The sequence below is a fragment of the Plecotus auritus genome, assembly GCF_963455305.1.
Source record: "Plecotus auritus genome assembly, chromosome: 7".
In the NCBI taxonomy this organism is placed as follows: Eukaryota; Metazoa; Chordata; class Mammalia; order Chiroptera; family Vespertilionidae; genus Plecotus; species Plecotus auritus.
In genome coordinates, this window is record NC_137774.1 from 161,105,061 (window position 1) to 161,122,463 (window position 17,403).

General features: G+C 40.7%; 1 protein-coding gene across 1 annotated transcript; it reads left to right on the top strand.

Moving 5' to 3' along the window:
* The first annotated feature begins 69 nt into the window (after positions 1 to 69).
* Positions 70 to 11,748, top strand: ZNF622 (zinc finger protein 622). Its single transcript, XM_080682340.1, has 6 exons — positions 70 to 834; positions 1,572 to 1,832; positions 2,071 to 2,233; positions 6,213 to 6,325; positions 9,933 to 10,076; positions 11,470 to 11,748. Exons 1-6 carry the CDS (start codon positions 228 to 230, stop codon positions 11,595 to 11,597), a joined length of 1,416 nt encoding a protein of 471 aa, XP_080538466.1. The 5' UTR covers positions 70 to 227; the 3' UTR covers positions 11,598 to 11,748.
* The last annotated feature ends 5,655 nt before the right edge of the window (positions 11,749 to 17,403 follow it).

The following is a 17,403-nucleotide window of genomic DNA, read 5'->3' on the forward strand; positions in this document are numbered from 1 at the left end:
CTTCCTGACTTCTCATTGGAAGGGGCACGGGCGATAGGCGGGACTTCCTGTCCATCCCGGAATAACTTCCTTTCTGTTCCATCTTTTCCCTCAGATACACACGGGAAGTCGGTGCCCATTCCACCTCTTCACGGACAGTGAGGCAAATTAAGGTTTGAGCGCGTAGTGGGGTCGGAGCGCTAATTGCTAGATTTCCGCCTCTGTCGCCTCACATTTCCCGCCCGGGAATGGCGACGTACACCTGCATCACCTGCCGGGTGGCGTTCGACGACCCCGAGCTGCAGCGGGCCCATTACAAGACGGATTGGCACCGCTACAACCTGAAGCGGAAGGTGGCCGACATGGCCCCCGTCACCGCCGAGGGCTTCCAGGAGCGTGTGCGGGCGCAGCGGGCCGTGGCGGAGCAGGAGAGCAAGGGCACGGCCACCTACTGCACCGTCTGCAGTAAGAAGTTCGCCTGTTTGAACGCCTACGAAAACCACCTCAAGTCCCGGCGGCACGTGGAGCTGGAGAGGAAGGCGGTGAATCGCAGGGTGGAGATGATGAATGAAAAGAACTTGGAGAAAGGGTTGGGTGTGGACAGTGTTGACAAGGATGCCATGAACGCGGCCATCCAGCAGGTCATCAAGGCCCAGCCGTCTCCCAAGAGGGCCTCTCCAGCGTCTAGGAAGGAGTCCGGGGGTCCCGGGGCGGTGGCCGAAGGAGGACGTGAGGCAGACGACCGAGACCCGGCCGAGAAACCTCCCCGGTTACAGTGGTTTGAACAGCAGGCGAAGAAGCTGGCAAAGCAGCAGGGCGAGGAAGAGAGTGAGGAGGGGGACCTGGATGGAGACGGTGAGGGCCCGGTGTGTGTGTAGAGGGGGTTTCCAAATTGGTGCTCGAGGTTAGGCGGCCGTGGGCGGGGGGTGGGGGGAAGGAGCGTCTTTAAATGAAAGTGATGGGAGCGGTTTCGATGCTTTCTGAAGTCGCTTGTCTGTCCAGTAGCCCCGCGGGGAACAGTCTGTTTCGTTCACTGTTGTGGATTCACGGCCTGAAACCTTCCCTGGGGGAAAAATATGTCCTTAATAAACACCTGCTGAACGGATTGATGGCTTCTCTGTTGTGAACTAGGAGGCTTTTGCATAGAAGGACAAAATTCTCTTGGGTTTCTAGTTACGATGGATTTGCACTTAATTTAGTTGATTGACACAATAAAACGAGAGGTTCAAAACCAGCTAGCTAACCTGAAATGAGGAGCTGGAGCCAGCAACCTGGCTCCTTGACTTGTTTATTCCTTCTTTCCCTCGTCACACATCCTATTAACACCGATTGTATGTGTACATAGAGACACAGGGAAGACGCAAAGACTCCTTCAGGAGTTTCCTGTGGGCTGGAAAAGAAAGGTTAAGGTATTTCTTAGCCTTACAAATTGGTCTGTGGTAGAGGAATAGTTAAAATTGAGATCTTGAAAGGGGTTGTCCTGGGAGGTAAGTCAGCACTACCACCTCATGCTTGTATATTTGTGTGGTTTCTTACATTGTGGTCACCACTTTTCTTAAACTAACCTTGTTTTTCAAATCTCTGGCTTGAAGATTGGGAAGATATTGATTCTGAGGAAGAAGTGGAATGTGAAGATGCTGAATTGATGGACGAGTTGGAGGAGCAGGATGCAGAGGAGGAAGAGGCCGGGGGAGGCGCTCCTCTTGGTGCCATCTCTATAAAGGACTGCTTATTTTGTTCCCATCATTCAAGCTCCCTTATGAAGAATGTGGCTCATATGACTAAAATCCATAGCTTCTTTATTCCTGATATAGAATATCTTTCGGACCTTAAGGGACTGATTCAGTATTTGGGTAAGTACAATAGCTTTCCTTTTATGAGGAAAAAGCACATAATTGGGGGGCAGGTCTTAAGGAAACATTAGTTTTATGTTTTTCATCAATCTTTGATTTAATTGCTAGTACATGTTTATTTTGTGAAAATCAGAAATTTGGTGCATGTTTCTCTTTGAATTGTGCAGATACATGGTGAGATTGCACCTGGCCACAAGAGCTTTTTTTCATATTTTCCCCCCTCCAATTATTTTGTCAGGAGAGAAAGTTGGTGTTGGGAAGATTTGCTTATGGTGCAATGAGAAGGGGAAGTCCTTTTACTCCACGGAAGCTGTGCAGGCACACATGAATGACAAAAGCCACTGTAAGCTCTTCACAGATGGTGATGCTGCTTTGGAATTTGCAGACTTCTATGACTTTAGGTAGGTCTGTGGTTTGTAATGTGAAGCAAAGTGAAGTCATTGTCTTTGCATTGAAGTGATATTAGAAGTGCCAGTGCGTGATATGTGTCTGGCACCATATAGTCTTTACAACTCTTATAACATCTCTATATGCAGGTTATTCGCTCTTGTTTTGTAGATAAGAAACTGAGTGTAACAAAGTTAAACACATACATATGATAAAGAGAAATTCTCAGGCCCCAAACTGAAATTTGTTTGACTTGAAAACCTGGGGGCTTTTGGCGGTTTAATGATCAAAAGTTCAGCTTTGCCAGTTGACCTTATGAACAGAAGCACAGGAATTAGGTTTTGGTTTCCCTGAGAGTCCTTCAAGCACAAGCTGTCTCCTAAGGGGGTTGAGGCGGTTGCTGAACTAGGCCAGTCGTGTGCATTTGATGGTGAGATGATCCCATAGGTGGCTCACCCTTTACCAGAAACTTGTATGATTGATAATACTATGCACTGAATCTATGGTAGGCACTCTTGAACAGCTAATTCCTAGTGTCAAGATGCCGACGACCTAGCTACACAAGCAGGTGTATATAATTACAGATGTGCTACACAAGCAGGTGTGTATAATTACCATGCCAGGTGTGCTTACTCCATATGATACAAGTATTCAGAAAAGTCCTCATCTTCCCATTTGTCATTTTGCCTTTTCCTCATTTCTTTTGTAGTAAAGGAGAGTTTTTCATTTTTGTCACTTTGATGTTTTTGTCATTTTTGTGTAGTGGTATCCTATTGTGGGTTTAATTTACATTTCCCTGATGATGACCACTGTAATTGAGTTCCTTTTATATATTAGCCATTTAGATATCTCTTTGTGAAGTGTTTGAACAAGTCTTTTGTCTGTTATTCTTTTGAGTTATCTGTCTACTATTAACATTTTAAGTACATTTCTTCAATTACTTTCTATATATTTTTGAACATTTTTAGGCACATAGAGAGTCTTCTAGAACTGCACCAATATGGTAATTACTAGGTGTACTCATGTGGCTATTTAAGTTAATGAGAAATTAAATTTTAAAAAACTAGTTCTTCAGTTGCACAACCACATGTCATAGTTCAGCGCTTAACAGCATACTGATTTCAAACATAACAATTTTTCTATCCCAGAGGTCTATTGGACAGCTTTGTTCTAGAATTAAAAAAAAATGTTTTGTTCAGTTACTGTTGACATACAATATTATATTAGTTTCAGGTGTGCAACATAGTGATTAGACATTTATATAACTTAGAAAGTGACTACCCCAATAAGTCTAGTACCTATCTGACACCATACATAGTTATAATACTAGTGGCCTGGTGCACATTGAAAGGAAATTAATTAGAAGAAAGATTTTAATATTGCTATTCACCCTTCCTCTGTAATAGAAGTGTCAACCAAATTCACATTGACAGTGACAGATCAAAACACACGTGTGCGATTGGTGCCAGCGAGAGTTTATAAGTATTGTGCATGTGCAAGTCAACATTTATTTTTAAATTGCCAGTGCGCATCATCAGTACCGGATGGTTGGACGGATGGACGGTCAGTCACTTAGTCTTTTTTTTTTTTTTTTTAATTAATGTATTTTCACTGATTTCAGACAGGAAGGAAGAGGGAGAAAGAGATAGAAACATCCACAATGAGAGAGAATTATGGATTGGCTGCCTCCTGCAAGTCCCCCACTGGGGATGAGCCTACAATCTGGGCTGTACTTCATGACTCAGTGACTTTTTTTTCCTCCTTGTGACTGTTTTTTTTTTGTTGTTGTTGTTCTTTTCTAGTCTGTTAAAAGGGAAAACATTTTTTTTCCTTTTTATTTAAATAAAAACCAACCTGATTTTAAATATAATAATGTTACATGCAATAAACATTAATATTTTAAGAAAAACCATCTTAAATATAACAATACATGCAATAAACATTAATATCTCAAGAAAAATGATCTACCTAATAAAAGAGTAACATGTTAATTGACTATACCTTCATGATGCCCACTAGCCAATCAGGAGTGAGTATGCAAATTAACCCAACAAAGATGGTGGGCTAATTTGTATATGCCGGTGCCGAGTGGCCGGGGGTGTTCCGCACCGTCCCTGGCTGCTCTAGGCTTCTGAGCAGCATGGGAAGGCAGAAAGGTGTCTCCGGCCAGAGTAAAGGTGGTACTGGCAGCCAGGGAAAGGAAGGCCCATTCTGGCATGAATCTTCGTGCATCGGGCTTCTAGTTTTAAATATAATAATGTTACATGGAATCCCCTGTGACTGTTTTTATAACTGGCAATTTGTAAATCTTAATCCGTTCCCCATTTCACCCTTCTCCCCAACACCCTTCCCAATTGGCAACCATCAGTTTACAGAACTTATTATTTTAATAGTTAAAATGACGAGAGTTGCATTTCCAGCTCTACATTCTCTCCCTTTCTGGCTACCTTCCTAGGGAGAAACAAATAGGTAAAAAAATTCAATTATAGGTAATTTGCTCATTTTTTTTTTTTTTTAGTACAATTTTAGGTTAATAGCAAAATTGAGCAGCAGGTACAGAGATTTTCCATATACCTCCTGCCCCAACACATGCATAGCCTCCCTGGTTATCAACATCTTCCGTTTATTGTACATTTGTTAAAATTGATGAACCTACACTGACTCATCATTATTCAAGTCCATAGTTTGCATTAGAGTTCAGTCTGGTATTCTTCACTGAACAGATGTATAATGACAGATATCCACCATTATAGTATCATGCAGAGTAGTTTCATTGCCCTAAAAATCCTGAATGTTCCCTCCCTCTACCCCTAACCCTGGAAACCACTGATCTTTACGTACTCCATTGATTTGCTTTTCCCATAACTTCATGTAGTTTGAATCATTCAGTAGACTTTTCAGACTGGCTTGTTTCACTTACTAATAGGCATTTAAGGTTCCTCCATATCTTTATGGCTTGACAGCTCATTTCTTTTTGGTCTTGAATAATTTTCCATTGTCTGGATGCACCGCAGTTTATCCATTCACCTAGTGAAGGTCATTTTAGTTACTTCCAAGTTTTAGCAATTATGAATAATGCTGCTAAAAATATCTGTGTGTAGATTTTTGTGTTGACAGTAGTTTTTAGCTCTTGCAGATATACCAAGTAGCAAGATTTCTGGACCATATGGTAGAGAATTACCGTATGTCAGTGAATTATCATATGCCAGTAGTTTTGTAAAAAGCTGCCAAACTGTCTTCCAAAGTGGCTATACCATACCATTTTTCATTCCCCCCAGCAATGAATGAGAATTTCTGTTGCACCACAATCTCATCAACATTGATGTTGTCAGCATTTGGATTGTGGCCAAATTTAAGCATCTCATTGTTTTAATTTTCACTTCCCTGATAATATGATTTGGCACATCTTTTTACAGGATTATTTGCCAGCTGTATATCTTCGTAGTGAGGTGTCTGTAGGGTCTTTGGCTCATTATTTAATTGGGTGTTTGTTTTCTTATTGAGTTTTAAAAGTTTTTTTTTTTTTAAATATTTTGGATAACAGTTTTACAGATGTATCTTCTGAAAATATTTTCTTTTGTCTGTGGCTTATATTTTAATTCTGTTGACATTTTCTTTTCACAGAATAGATGTTTTTAATTTTAATGTAGTCCAGTTTATCAATTTTTTTTTTTCATGGATCATGCCTTTGTTGTGATACCTAAAAAAAGTCATCACAAAACCCCAAGTTATCTAGATTCTTCCTGTGTTATCTTCTAGGAGTTTTATAGTTTTGTGCTTTCTGGTTAGTTCTATGATCTGTTTTGAGTTCGTAAGTCATTTGTGCACTTTTACTTCACAGAAAATGTTAAAAAGTTGTTTTCTGCCTATAGACCCTGCAACTCTGTACTTTTTGGGTAGCTTAGTGGATTTGCCACATTTGCAAATGCAATTTATGTCTTTAGTTAAATTTGAGGTATTAGTCTATTTATTAATACCTTTCACTGTTTCCAGGAGTAGTTACCCAGATCATAAGGAAAGGGAGGAGCCTGATGAGACTGAGGAGTTGCCCTCAGAAAAGACCTTGGATTATGATGATGAAACCATGGAGCTGATTCTACCATCTGGTATGTGCATTTGTCAAAAATAAATAGCCCTGGCTGGTTTGGCTAAGTGAATAGAAAGCCTGCGGACTGAAGGATTCCAGGTTCAATTCCAGTCAAGGGCACATGCCCAGGTTGCAGGCTGATCCCCTAGTGTGGGGCGTGCAGGAAGCAGCCGATCCATGATTCTCTCTCATCATTGATGTTTCTATTTCTCCCTCTTCCTTCCCCTCTGAAATGAATAAAAATATATTAAAAAAATAAAAATTAAAAATAAATAGCTTAATTCCAGCGAGACTATTGGAGCTGCATGTTCTCACCCATTCTTTTCCGTATTGACGGGAAAAGAACATAAAACCTAAAATACATGTTTGTGTTCTCAGGTATGTGATACTCTCTGAAGGTTGCCAGTGAGCTCTGTGTTGGCTGTTTTGTTTAAATTCGATCACTGTTTTTGCTTGCTTCTGTTCTGTCTAGTCAGAATGCTTTGTCAGGCATTTCTTTTCTTTTCAAATATGTAGACTTGTTCTATTGATCAACTTTTGGGGCCCAATCTAAGTTTTTCTTGTTAATCTTGACCTTACTCTTACTTTTTGATCTGATTCCTATTTCCTTATATTGCTCAGACTTCCACATGGTAGTCTGACATGAGTGTATCTGATTGACAGCGACCAGTTTGACTGTTTCTGTTGTAGGGAGAAGTTTAAAGTTTGAATTCTGTCTTGTACTGTGGGGAACAATATTCTTAATGCCAGTAATGTAGTTCCTGCAGATCAAGTAGCTGTGACAAAGAGCAGCCAGTAGAGGGCACTGTGGGCATAATTCTGAAAACTGGTTTAGCTCTTCTGCTTGAGGTCTTCGCTCTTCAGTTTCTGTGGAGTAAGTTGCTATGAAAAACATATCTAGTGAGCTGCTGACTAGCCAGATGAAACTGTTGGTGGGTCCACAAGAGACAACTAGATAATCTTAAGAAAATTACTGTTGGAGATACTTCCCCCCCCCCACAATGTAATGTTGCTGGTTGTTGGGCTACTTGTTAGGCAAGAGTGGACAGTTCTGTTAGTGGTTATTGCTGTGGTGATGGATAGATGGACAGATTGTGACTTCACCATAACTCAGACATAACCCATCTGTTACATATTGAGCAGTCAGTCAGTATGTTCTAAAAATAATTTTCCTTGATGAGGCCTTCAAATTGAGCTGTTCTCAGCATGTTATACTTGGTGCTTAAGGTCAGGTGCTCACTGTCATTGACACAGGGCAGGGTAGCTCTAAACACAGCATGTTTTTATTCATTCTGCTAGCTGTTGGAAATGAAACCTTTTCAAGGATGTTTTTAAAAGGCAAACTTCAATAAAAATGTATTTCCAAATGTTGAATAAGAATATAAATAAATTGAGAATATAAATATAACAATATAGGACATATTATTATATCCTTATGACCAACATTATCACTTAATGATTTTGAGGTAGTCATCATTACAAACCTGGAACATTCCGACCTAACATTATAAATAGAAAATCACAATGAATAATGCTAGGTTTCCTGCTAGAGTCTCCATTTAAGTTGAGTTCATATCCATCAGCTGCATCTCACTTATTTTATTGTGGTCTAGGAGCTTCGTTAACTCTTAAGCTGCCTGAACAGTCAGGTTCGGAAACATGTTTTTATCCATATCGTTATTTAAAGACCGTATTGTCTTTGATTTAGATGTTTCCTTTTGTCATCCCTTGAGTCTGGAAGTAATTGTTTTTCCATTCCTGTGTAGCAAAAAAAATATAATTTTCTGGTAGCTTCCCAGGTAGAGGGACTAAAATAATAGACCTGACAATTTTTCATGTAAATTAAAGATCGAGGTCTTAAAAGCAAATATAAGTGTGTGCCATACTTATAGTATCCTGTACATATAGTATCCTTACAGTACCTTTCTACACAGGATTATGAAAGAAATGGCTTTATATATGTAGGTGTCAAACTTTCCTGGAAGTTGTCCACATGGCTCTACCTAGCCATATATCTTTTACTTATTTTCAGCAGGAGTAACTATTTTTTATCTTTTGTATATGCTGTTGTTAAATTTCTACACATTTATATCTGTCTGGAAAGGTGTTTGATTGCTTATTTCCTAATTAATATTCTTGTGAAAACACAACTTGTATTGAGTAAGCTCTCAGGTGATGCTAATGCCATTTGCCCAGGATCATGTTTTGAGAGCCTCTGCCCTGATGGAGTCAGGAGTTAGTCTTCACAGAGGCCTGCCCCCTTCCCTTTCACCTGCTGTGAAGCTAAAATATAGGGGTCAGCACACTTTTCCTGTAAAGAATCAGATAGTCTGTAGAAATTCACTTCTGAAAGCATGATTTCATAATCTTACCAGATCCTTCTAAATAGGCAAAAGCTATAGAGAGAATTCAACTTAATCATGTTTTAAAATCCTAGTTCACCAGGTAATTGCCATCATTTAGAGAGCAATAGGGCAGAACCAGGTCCATCTTCATCTACACCAGCACTCTGCGTGGCCCACCGCAGCATGGCCACCCCCAAGCGCCTTCCGAAGCCCATGCAACTGGAGCAGCGGGGAGGGGCGCCATTTCAGGTGCTGAGTGACGTCACGAAGCAGTCCTGCTGGTTCCACACAGAGTACCTCAAGAGTCCAAAGACACTTCACGTTGAGGCGTGGCTGGTGGAAGTGATCTTTGGCTCCGGTGAAGAGCACATTCCGCACGTTGGGTGTGTGTCACAGACCCTGCTTCGCATTATAATCAGTGGGACCCTGAAGGCAAGGCTGAGATCTTGATATTTGGTCGGCCTTCTTACCAAAAGAATGTGTCCAAGATGATCATGAACTCGGCTCACTATCACCGCCAACTCCGGGTGCAAGGCTTGGGGAAGAACACTGCCCAGGAGGTCAAGCCTCGGACCTTCTCCGCTGTAAAAAAAAAAAAAAAGAAAGAAAGAAAGCAATAGGGCAGTGTTTCTCAACCCAGGCACTATTGACATTTTGGGCCAGATAATTCTTTGATGCGGAGGGTTATCCTGTGCATTGCATGATGTTTAGCTATATCCCTGACTTCTGTCCATTAGATGCCTTATCCACTCTCTAGCTGTAACAACCAAAAATATGTCCAGTCATTGCCAAGTGTCCTGAGGTAAAGTCGCCCCTGTCTGAGAACCACTGCTGTGGAGAATTTAAGCAAAGGAAAGGTGGGTTGATTTCTGTTCTAGCACGACTGTGGCTTGTAGGCCTAAACATCAAGACTGTTCTCTGTGCTCAATCTTCTATAAAAAAAAAAAGTTAAAATCCCCTATCTCCTAGGGTCCTTATTTATTTGTATTAGTAAGTATTGCTATGTGAATTTCTAGGTTCCTATTGTACATAAATACAAGATACTGAACGCTTCAGTTAAAAATTACCATTCTCTTTAAAAAAATCTCTGCTTTTTTGTTTTCTTTCATTTTTCAATATGCTGCTTCATATTTTTTCAACAACTAGAGCACTGTCTCCTCTGGCACTCCCATTTTCCACCTTGATACCCTGTAGAGTCTGCTTTGGAAAGCCCTTGCTTTATAGTTGTGTCTTAGAAAACTATCCAACTCAGTGTTTAAATATTGCTCCTCTGAAAAACAGGTGCCAGAGTGGGCCATCGCTCCTTGATGAGATACTACAAACAGCGATTTGGCTTGTCAAGAGCTGTGACAGTTGCCAAGAACCAGAAGGCTGTGGGCCGGGTACTCCAGCAGTACAGAGCCCTGGGATGGACTGGCAGCACAGGTATGTCGGTGTGGACAGCCACAGACCAGCCCATGCACTCATTTTACAGCAGGGCTGGGGAGAGGTCGCTTCCATTTATGTCATCTTTGCTGATCCTCTATAGGGGAAACTTAGGCTCTTGGCTCTTTGGCTTCCTTTACCACTTGGTTTGTTTGTGCAGTAAACCCCAAGTTCTGTGACTTAAAAACTTCATATTCCTGTAACTTTCTAAAACTGCATCAACACCATTAACTTTTTCAGAAGATAATAATTACCAAAAAAGTATTTAGCAATCACCAAAGGTTGGAAAAACCATGGAGGTTACACAGAAGAATTAAGTATCTTTGTGGAGTCCTTTCTGATGTACTTGTAGGTTCTTATGTGATGAGCATGAGTAATTTAATTCACTTACACATCCTTTTCCTCATTTATGAAATGGTGATGATAATAGGACCTACCTTGTAGAGTTGTGCGGGTTGATTATCATAATGCATGTGTGCTATAGTATATGCACTTAATCAAGACTAGCCATCACTCCTTTATGTAACTTTCCCATTGAAAACTTAGTAAGAGTCAAGCAATAAAGCAGGCCACTGAAATTGTTGGTCTTTGATGCATCATCATTATGAAATTATTTAAGGGTATTATGATGTGTCTGCTGTATGAGCTCGGTCCTTAGCTCTTCTGGGAAAGCATCACACTAGAGGACTGTGGAGATGATAAGAGGAGAACTCTTTTTTAATGGCCTGGAAAGCTATGTCCAACCAAAATCCATTTTCAAGGCCACTGTGTTTCTATACACTTGGTTTCCTTTACTGTGGCCACCTGTGAGCTTTTATCATTAGGTCAGAACAGATGAAGTATAGGGAAAAGTAGCAGCAGGAAGGCTCTGTCATCCAATCGGCTTCCTCTGGTTCTCAGGCAAGGAGGACACCTGTTCAGGAGACGGTGACTCAGTCTGAAGAGACCCTTAGAACATCACCTGAGCCCTAAAGTGCGTCTACTTGGTGGCATTGTGACCTGGGCCACTTAAATCTAGCAGACACTGATTTTATCTTATACTTCTCAATTGTCTGACTCGATTTATAGTCTCTGCTTTTCTCTGTCCCCTTAGATCAATGGCACTTTGGCTTATGGGCTTATAGACCCTTTTCAGATGATGAAAACTAAAGTGATTCATCCCAGAGAGAAGTATATATATAGATGTCCTGATATGAAGTGTATATAATATACATATATAGATATGAATTCTGGGGTACACATAAACCCCCAGCCCACTGCATGGAGATCCCAAGTTAGCAACTTTTCTTTAAATATAAGAACCCCAAACTAAGTTTGAGATTCTCTGCAAAGATTGGGTTTTCTCTGATCACAACAGACATTTGCTTCATTCTTATCTCCTTTCCCACCACAGGAGCAGCTCTTATGAACAAACGGGACATGCAGTATGTCCAGAGGATGAAGTCAAAATGGCTGCTGAAGACGGGAATGAAGAACAATGCCACCAAGCAGATGCACTTTAGGGCCCAAGTGATGTTCTAAGGGTCTGCTGTGGATTGAGGCATTGTCTCCTGCACAGGGGTCCTTGCCTGAGAACCAGCAGAAGCTAATTGTATGACAGTCCTTTTGCTGCTACTTCTTCCTGTACTTTATCTGTTCTGACCTAATAATAAAAGGTAGAATCATAATGGCTCTTGAATATCATTTCTGGTCAGAGTTTAAAGGTTATGTTTTCACAAAGTGTCTACTCGACTCAGGACTTGCACTACTGCTGGGAAGTGTCTATTTCCTTAGCCTTTATCTGATTTATGGCTGTCAGAATAATATGGGAAACTCACTAGTGACTTGTCTGTTCCAAAGTTTAACTTTCAGAAGAAGGACTTAGCAGCTTATGTCACTGGAACCTAGTAAGAGGGCTTAGTTGAACGTACCCATTTGAATGTACCGTGGCTCATGAGGTGGTGAAAGTCTGGCTCGTTCATTAAATTCAGGCAGTTAAAGAGCATGTCAGTGGCTCACTGTACAGGCTCTTCATTTCTAAATATGAACACAAGAATGACGGGGCTGTGCACTCAGTTTCCAGTGCTGCTTTTATTTGAGCAGTTAGTTCAGGAAGGAAATTAGTGTTTACATCTCATTTTAGAAACAAGTTACCTGGGGGTGAAATCTCTGAAGTTGGTTGAGAAGAAACATTCAAATCCATTGAGCTACCTTTGTGCCTAGAAAATTTACTTGGTTTTTCAATCCATAAAATGGGGTGTTTACTACCTCACAGGTTGGGATTAAAATTTTCTAGAGGACCCATCACTCATCCAGTCCCCAGCATAAAGTAAGTGCCAAAAGTCTCTCTGGTTGACCGAATGGCCTGTGTTCTGGTCAGAGCAATGTTCTGAGTAGTGGGTGTAGGGATGCCAGGAGACTGTGCTTGTCCTTAGCATGTGTTCACCGGCCCTCATTTGGGAGAGACAGGCCTTGTCTTTAAACTTGGGATGCGCAGTTGAGTTAATTGTCTTTCCTCTGTACACCGGTCCATTACCCTCCACAGTGAGGGATCCCTGACTTCAGTTTTGCTCCTTCACCCTGTTTTCTAAATCCTTGCACAAGTGCCTGCCCTCTTGTGTTTGACGCATTTTAAATCTGTATCCTGGGAAATGAGGTAGTGCTTCGCCTGAGGTATGTTTTTAATTTACACTTAACTGAATTACATGATACTGTGCTATGGCCCGTCAGTTTCCTATTCACTCAATATGATAAACCTGGTTCATTGCTTCTGACCACTGTGAGGTATCCATAGTGTGTGACCCCTACCTGGTGCTTACCTCTCCCTGAAGCTGTTACCACACCAGCCCAGCACTGAAGTGTACCTCGTTTGTACCTATATGCCTTTAGTTTTGAGCATTTTTACCGTGGGGGACAGTGAGGATAGTATGTGTGCTGACCTATAATACTCTTGCCACTTTTTCCCCAGACTTTGTGAATTACCTTCTTAGTTTTGATTCTGGGTTTGTGAAGCAATCCACTGTCTCACCTCTTGTCTACATCATAATTTTATAGAATTCAGTTTTTTTGCCTTCCTGGAGTAAAATTCTATTGGGAGGGAGGGCAAAGAAAAGAGATTTAGACATCATCTCCTTAGAGTGGAATGAACCAGACAGGAAACATGACAAATGTGCTCATATAGGGGACATCTTTGTGGAATAGGGAAGCATGGTAATGTCTGATGGTTTGTTTCCTGGTCATTCTTCCTTGGGTGTTTTTCTGTCTTTCCCTAGATACACTGTTTCCCGTTCTGTCTTCTGTAGTTAGGATTCCTTGGGCTTCCTAGACCATCCCTACACTGATTTGCTACTATTTTGTTCTTTCATAGCAACATGCTATTTTTTTTAAAGGTTTTAATGGACCAATTACTCTTCAAAGCAGAGTTAGTTTTTATTCTTCTTTAAAAAAATATTTTTATTGATTTTAGAGAGGAAGGGAGAGGGAGAGAGAGAGAGAGAAACATCAATGATGAGAGAGAATCATTGATTGCCTCCTGTAAGCCCCACATTGGGATCAAGCCAGCAACTTGGGCATGTGCCCTGACCGGGAGTTGAACCATGACCTTCTGGTTCATAGTTCGATGCTCAACCACTGAGCCATGCCGGTCACATGTTCTTTTCTTGATATCTCATGGCCATTGCATTGGAGAAGTGGGTAGAGAACCTGCTTAAGACCTAGGGAATGCTGCTATCCCTAACTTCATGCTTGATCATTTTTAATTTTCCTACTTAACATATTGTTGTCATTGGTCTTTGGTCTCTCCAATTTTTTATTATTCACAATTCTTTTTAATTAAATTTAAAATTAATCCAAATTAACCCCAAATTTGATCATTTGATCCACTCATTGCCTGTTGTCTTTAAGACAGCCGGTTGTCTACATTTACAGTGGCTACAGAGTAATTGTATTACAGGTTCTTCATCAGTACGAAGTTGGCACTGGCTGCTGCAGCTGGCTGTCCATGACTGTGGAATCTTCTCTCCTGGGAGTAATCTCAGGACCACATGGCCCTTGCAAGTTTATGTGTCTGTCTTTAGTTTGAGACATCAAGACTGGGATCAACACTGATTGTAGTGATGGCGACACAACTCCGAATCTTCTAAAAGCCAATGAATTGTACGCTTTAAATGCGTGCAGTGTCTGGTGTGTGAATTATACCTCAATAAGATGTTTCTTTTTAAAAGACCAGGGTTAAAATTCAGAGAATATAATCTATCCCCTCTCCATAGGTGTTACCTGTGGCTGTGCTGGTTGTTTGCACTGCATGTCTACAGGCTTGACCTATTCTTCCTGCTTTGCTGGATGTGAATTTGTGGTTTAGTGAGCATAACATGCTTTTATGCACCATTTTTCTCCTCCACTGTGAAGTGTAGGTAGCATTCTTATTTTACAGATGAGGAAATAGACTCAGTGAAGGTCTTAATATTATAATGCACTGATACAGAATCCTGGGCCTCGTTTATTCTACAGTGCACACTTGCACACTCAGTGGCTGTAAACATTTACTCAAGACCATGAGATTTGCAGCAGCTCTGGAAGAAGCTTGTTCTAAATCTAGAAATACATGGAATCTAATGTTTACATTATTGTTACATACATGATACACACATGAGTAACATGTTACAGGCATGAAAGGAGAAAACCACCTTTTCTTGCCTAGAACATGAATGAATTTGAATTTTGCCCCCCACCAATTTTGGTCACTTGTGGATTCATAATTGTTAAGCTGCTCTCCTCCACCTTAGTTATTTCTAAACTCTTTTAAGATCCCATTGGACATTATTAATTTGGAATTCACAATAATTTGTATGCAGGAGACCAGCTGTGTTGCCAACTCAGTGTGCAGACTTTTTTGCAAGATAATCTGTCAGTCTAGAGAAATTTATAAATGCTTTGAAGAATACACATTTCATTTAGCCTCATTTGTAATCAGCACATTATTTATGACATAAAAATTGATGGAGTTTAGGAAGATTTGGTTAGCTTGTTAATACTGCTGCAAACATTTGAATGTTCACATAATAATTTATTGATCACTTGTGGGCTGAACCTGGGTGCTCAGGATTGTATGTTGAGATTCCTCTGCGGTACAAACATATCAGTAACTGACAGGCCAAGGAAAACCTATTTCTCCTCCCAGTAGTACATATTATACTGGACACGACTACTCTGCAAAGTCAAAACTTTTTCAGCTCCTTCAGAAAACCTTTTAGTATAAGCTATTTGCTGAGTAAACACGATGCATTTCTTTTGAGGAAAGAATGCCTTTATATTTAGCATATACCTAAAACTACAGGCAGAGCATTAAAACTATATTAAAAACATCAATTCTGTTTCCTAAATCTTTAATGATTATTTCATTGAATATGACCTCTAAATCCTGAATTCACGGCATTCATTATATTACTCCCTTATATTTTATTATTAATGACCACATTTGCTATTTTATCCTCAAGTACCCCTTTCACCTGCAGTGATGTGTCTCCCACATGTTGCCCTGCCTAAGCTTACCCATTTTCTAACACAGCATCTGCAAATGTGGAAAATGCGACTCTACTTATAAAGGCGAGGGATTTGAGTTTTTTCTGAAGAGCATTTTAGAATGCTTAGTGCCAGATAATGAGAATATTAAATTGACGATAAATGCTAACTATTATAACATTTATGCCTGAAGCATGACTCTCCAAGAGGTCTTCGCTATTTCTAATTCAAACGAATGAGCTCTATTGGTACAAGTTGTTAGTATATATTTTTTATTCGTCTTAAGACTTGGGGGAATTCTTCCTGGAAATAAACACAAAAATATATACTATGTGAAAATCAGTAGCTATAAAGCAAAAACAAAATAGCTTATGTGCCAGATATTGTGGTAGTCACATTGCATGTATCAGCTAATTTAGTCCTCAGAACATCTCTGAAGGAGGTAATATCTTCATTTATCCAGGTGGGAAAAGTGAGGCATAAAGAAGGCTCTAGTAAGTGGAAATGTTGGGGTACAAATCTAGGTAATTACCTCCAAAGTCCACACTCTTAACCACTACAGAGGAGTTCTTCAATCTTTCCATCTTGGAACCCCTTTACACAAAGGTCCCGAGGACCCTGAAGAACTTTTGTTCTTGTTAGTTGTATCTGTTAATATATACCATGTTAGAAATGAAGATTGAGAAAACTTTTAAATGTCAATTTAAAAATAATACAGTCATGTTAACAATATATTTTTATGAAAAATAGCTATAATTTTTTAAAAAATCTGTAGTGAGAAGAATGAATTGGTTTTACAGTTTTGCAATTATCTTTCACATCTTGCTTCACAAAAGATGACTGGGTTGGTATATCTGCTTCCTTAGCTATGACACACATCACATAGACACTGGAAACACCGCTGTGACTTAATGGGAGGGAGGACAAGGGTGAAAAGTGTAGATACCATCTTTAGTGAAGTAACATTTGTCGATGTTTCTCTCCCTTCCTCTCTTAAAAAAAAAAAAAAAAAAGCTTTGTCTTGACAAACCCCTGAAAGGGTCTCTGGACCCCCAGGGATTCCCAGATCACACTTTGAGAACCTCTCAGTACACAGGGTAAGTGTCTTGGCTGAATACTAAGTGCTCCTTTAAAAATAGTATTTCTTCAAGTACAGCCCAGCCTGGTGTATGGAAGGAGCAGCAGCTGTGACTAGAGACTGGGGTGCCACTGTGTTCGGCCCTGGTAGTTTTTTACCTTGGCTAAGTTGTATTGTTTCAGTCTCAGATTCCGCATCTAAAAAAGGGCTAGTTACAAATCCCTTGTAGAGACATTGCAGGAATTCCAAACACTAGGAGGCCAGGTGCCTAACAGGTGCTGACACACTGAGGATGGGGTGCCTGATCAAGGGAAGCAATTATTCCAGATTGACCAATGATGGCCAGGGAAGGAAGGAGGGGGGTCATGCTGGCAAAAAGGGAAGGAGAAGGGAGAGAGCCAACAGGCTGGTCCACAAACCCTAATCTGAGAACTAGATAGATGTCGCAAGTCAGATGTGTCCAGAGATTCATTAATTTGGAGTTTTAAAAAGTTAAAACTGTGCCCATCCTATATAGTAAAGAGGTGATATGCAAATTGACCATCACACCCTCACACAAGATGGCCATTCCCATGTGGTCACAAGATGGTCGCTACAAGATGGCCGGTAGGGGAGGGCAGTTGTGGGTGATCAGGCCTGCAGGGAAGGGCAGTTGTGAGCAATCAGGCCTGCAGGGGAAGGCAGTTGGGGACGACCAGGCCGGCAGGGGAGGGCAGTTGGGGGCGATTGAGCCGGCAGGGGAGGGCAGTT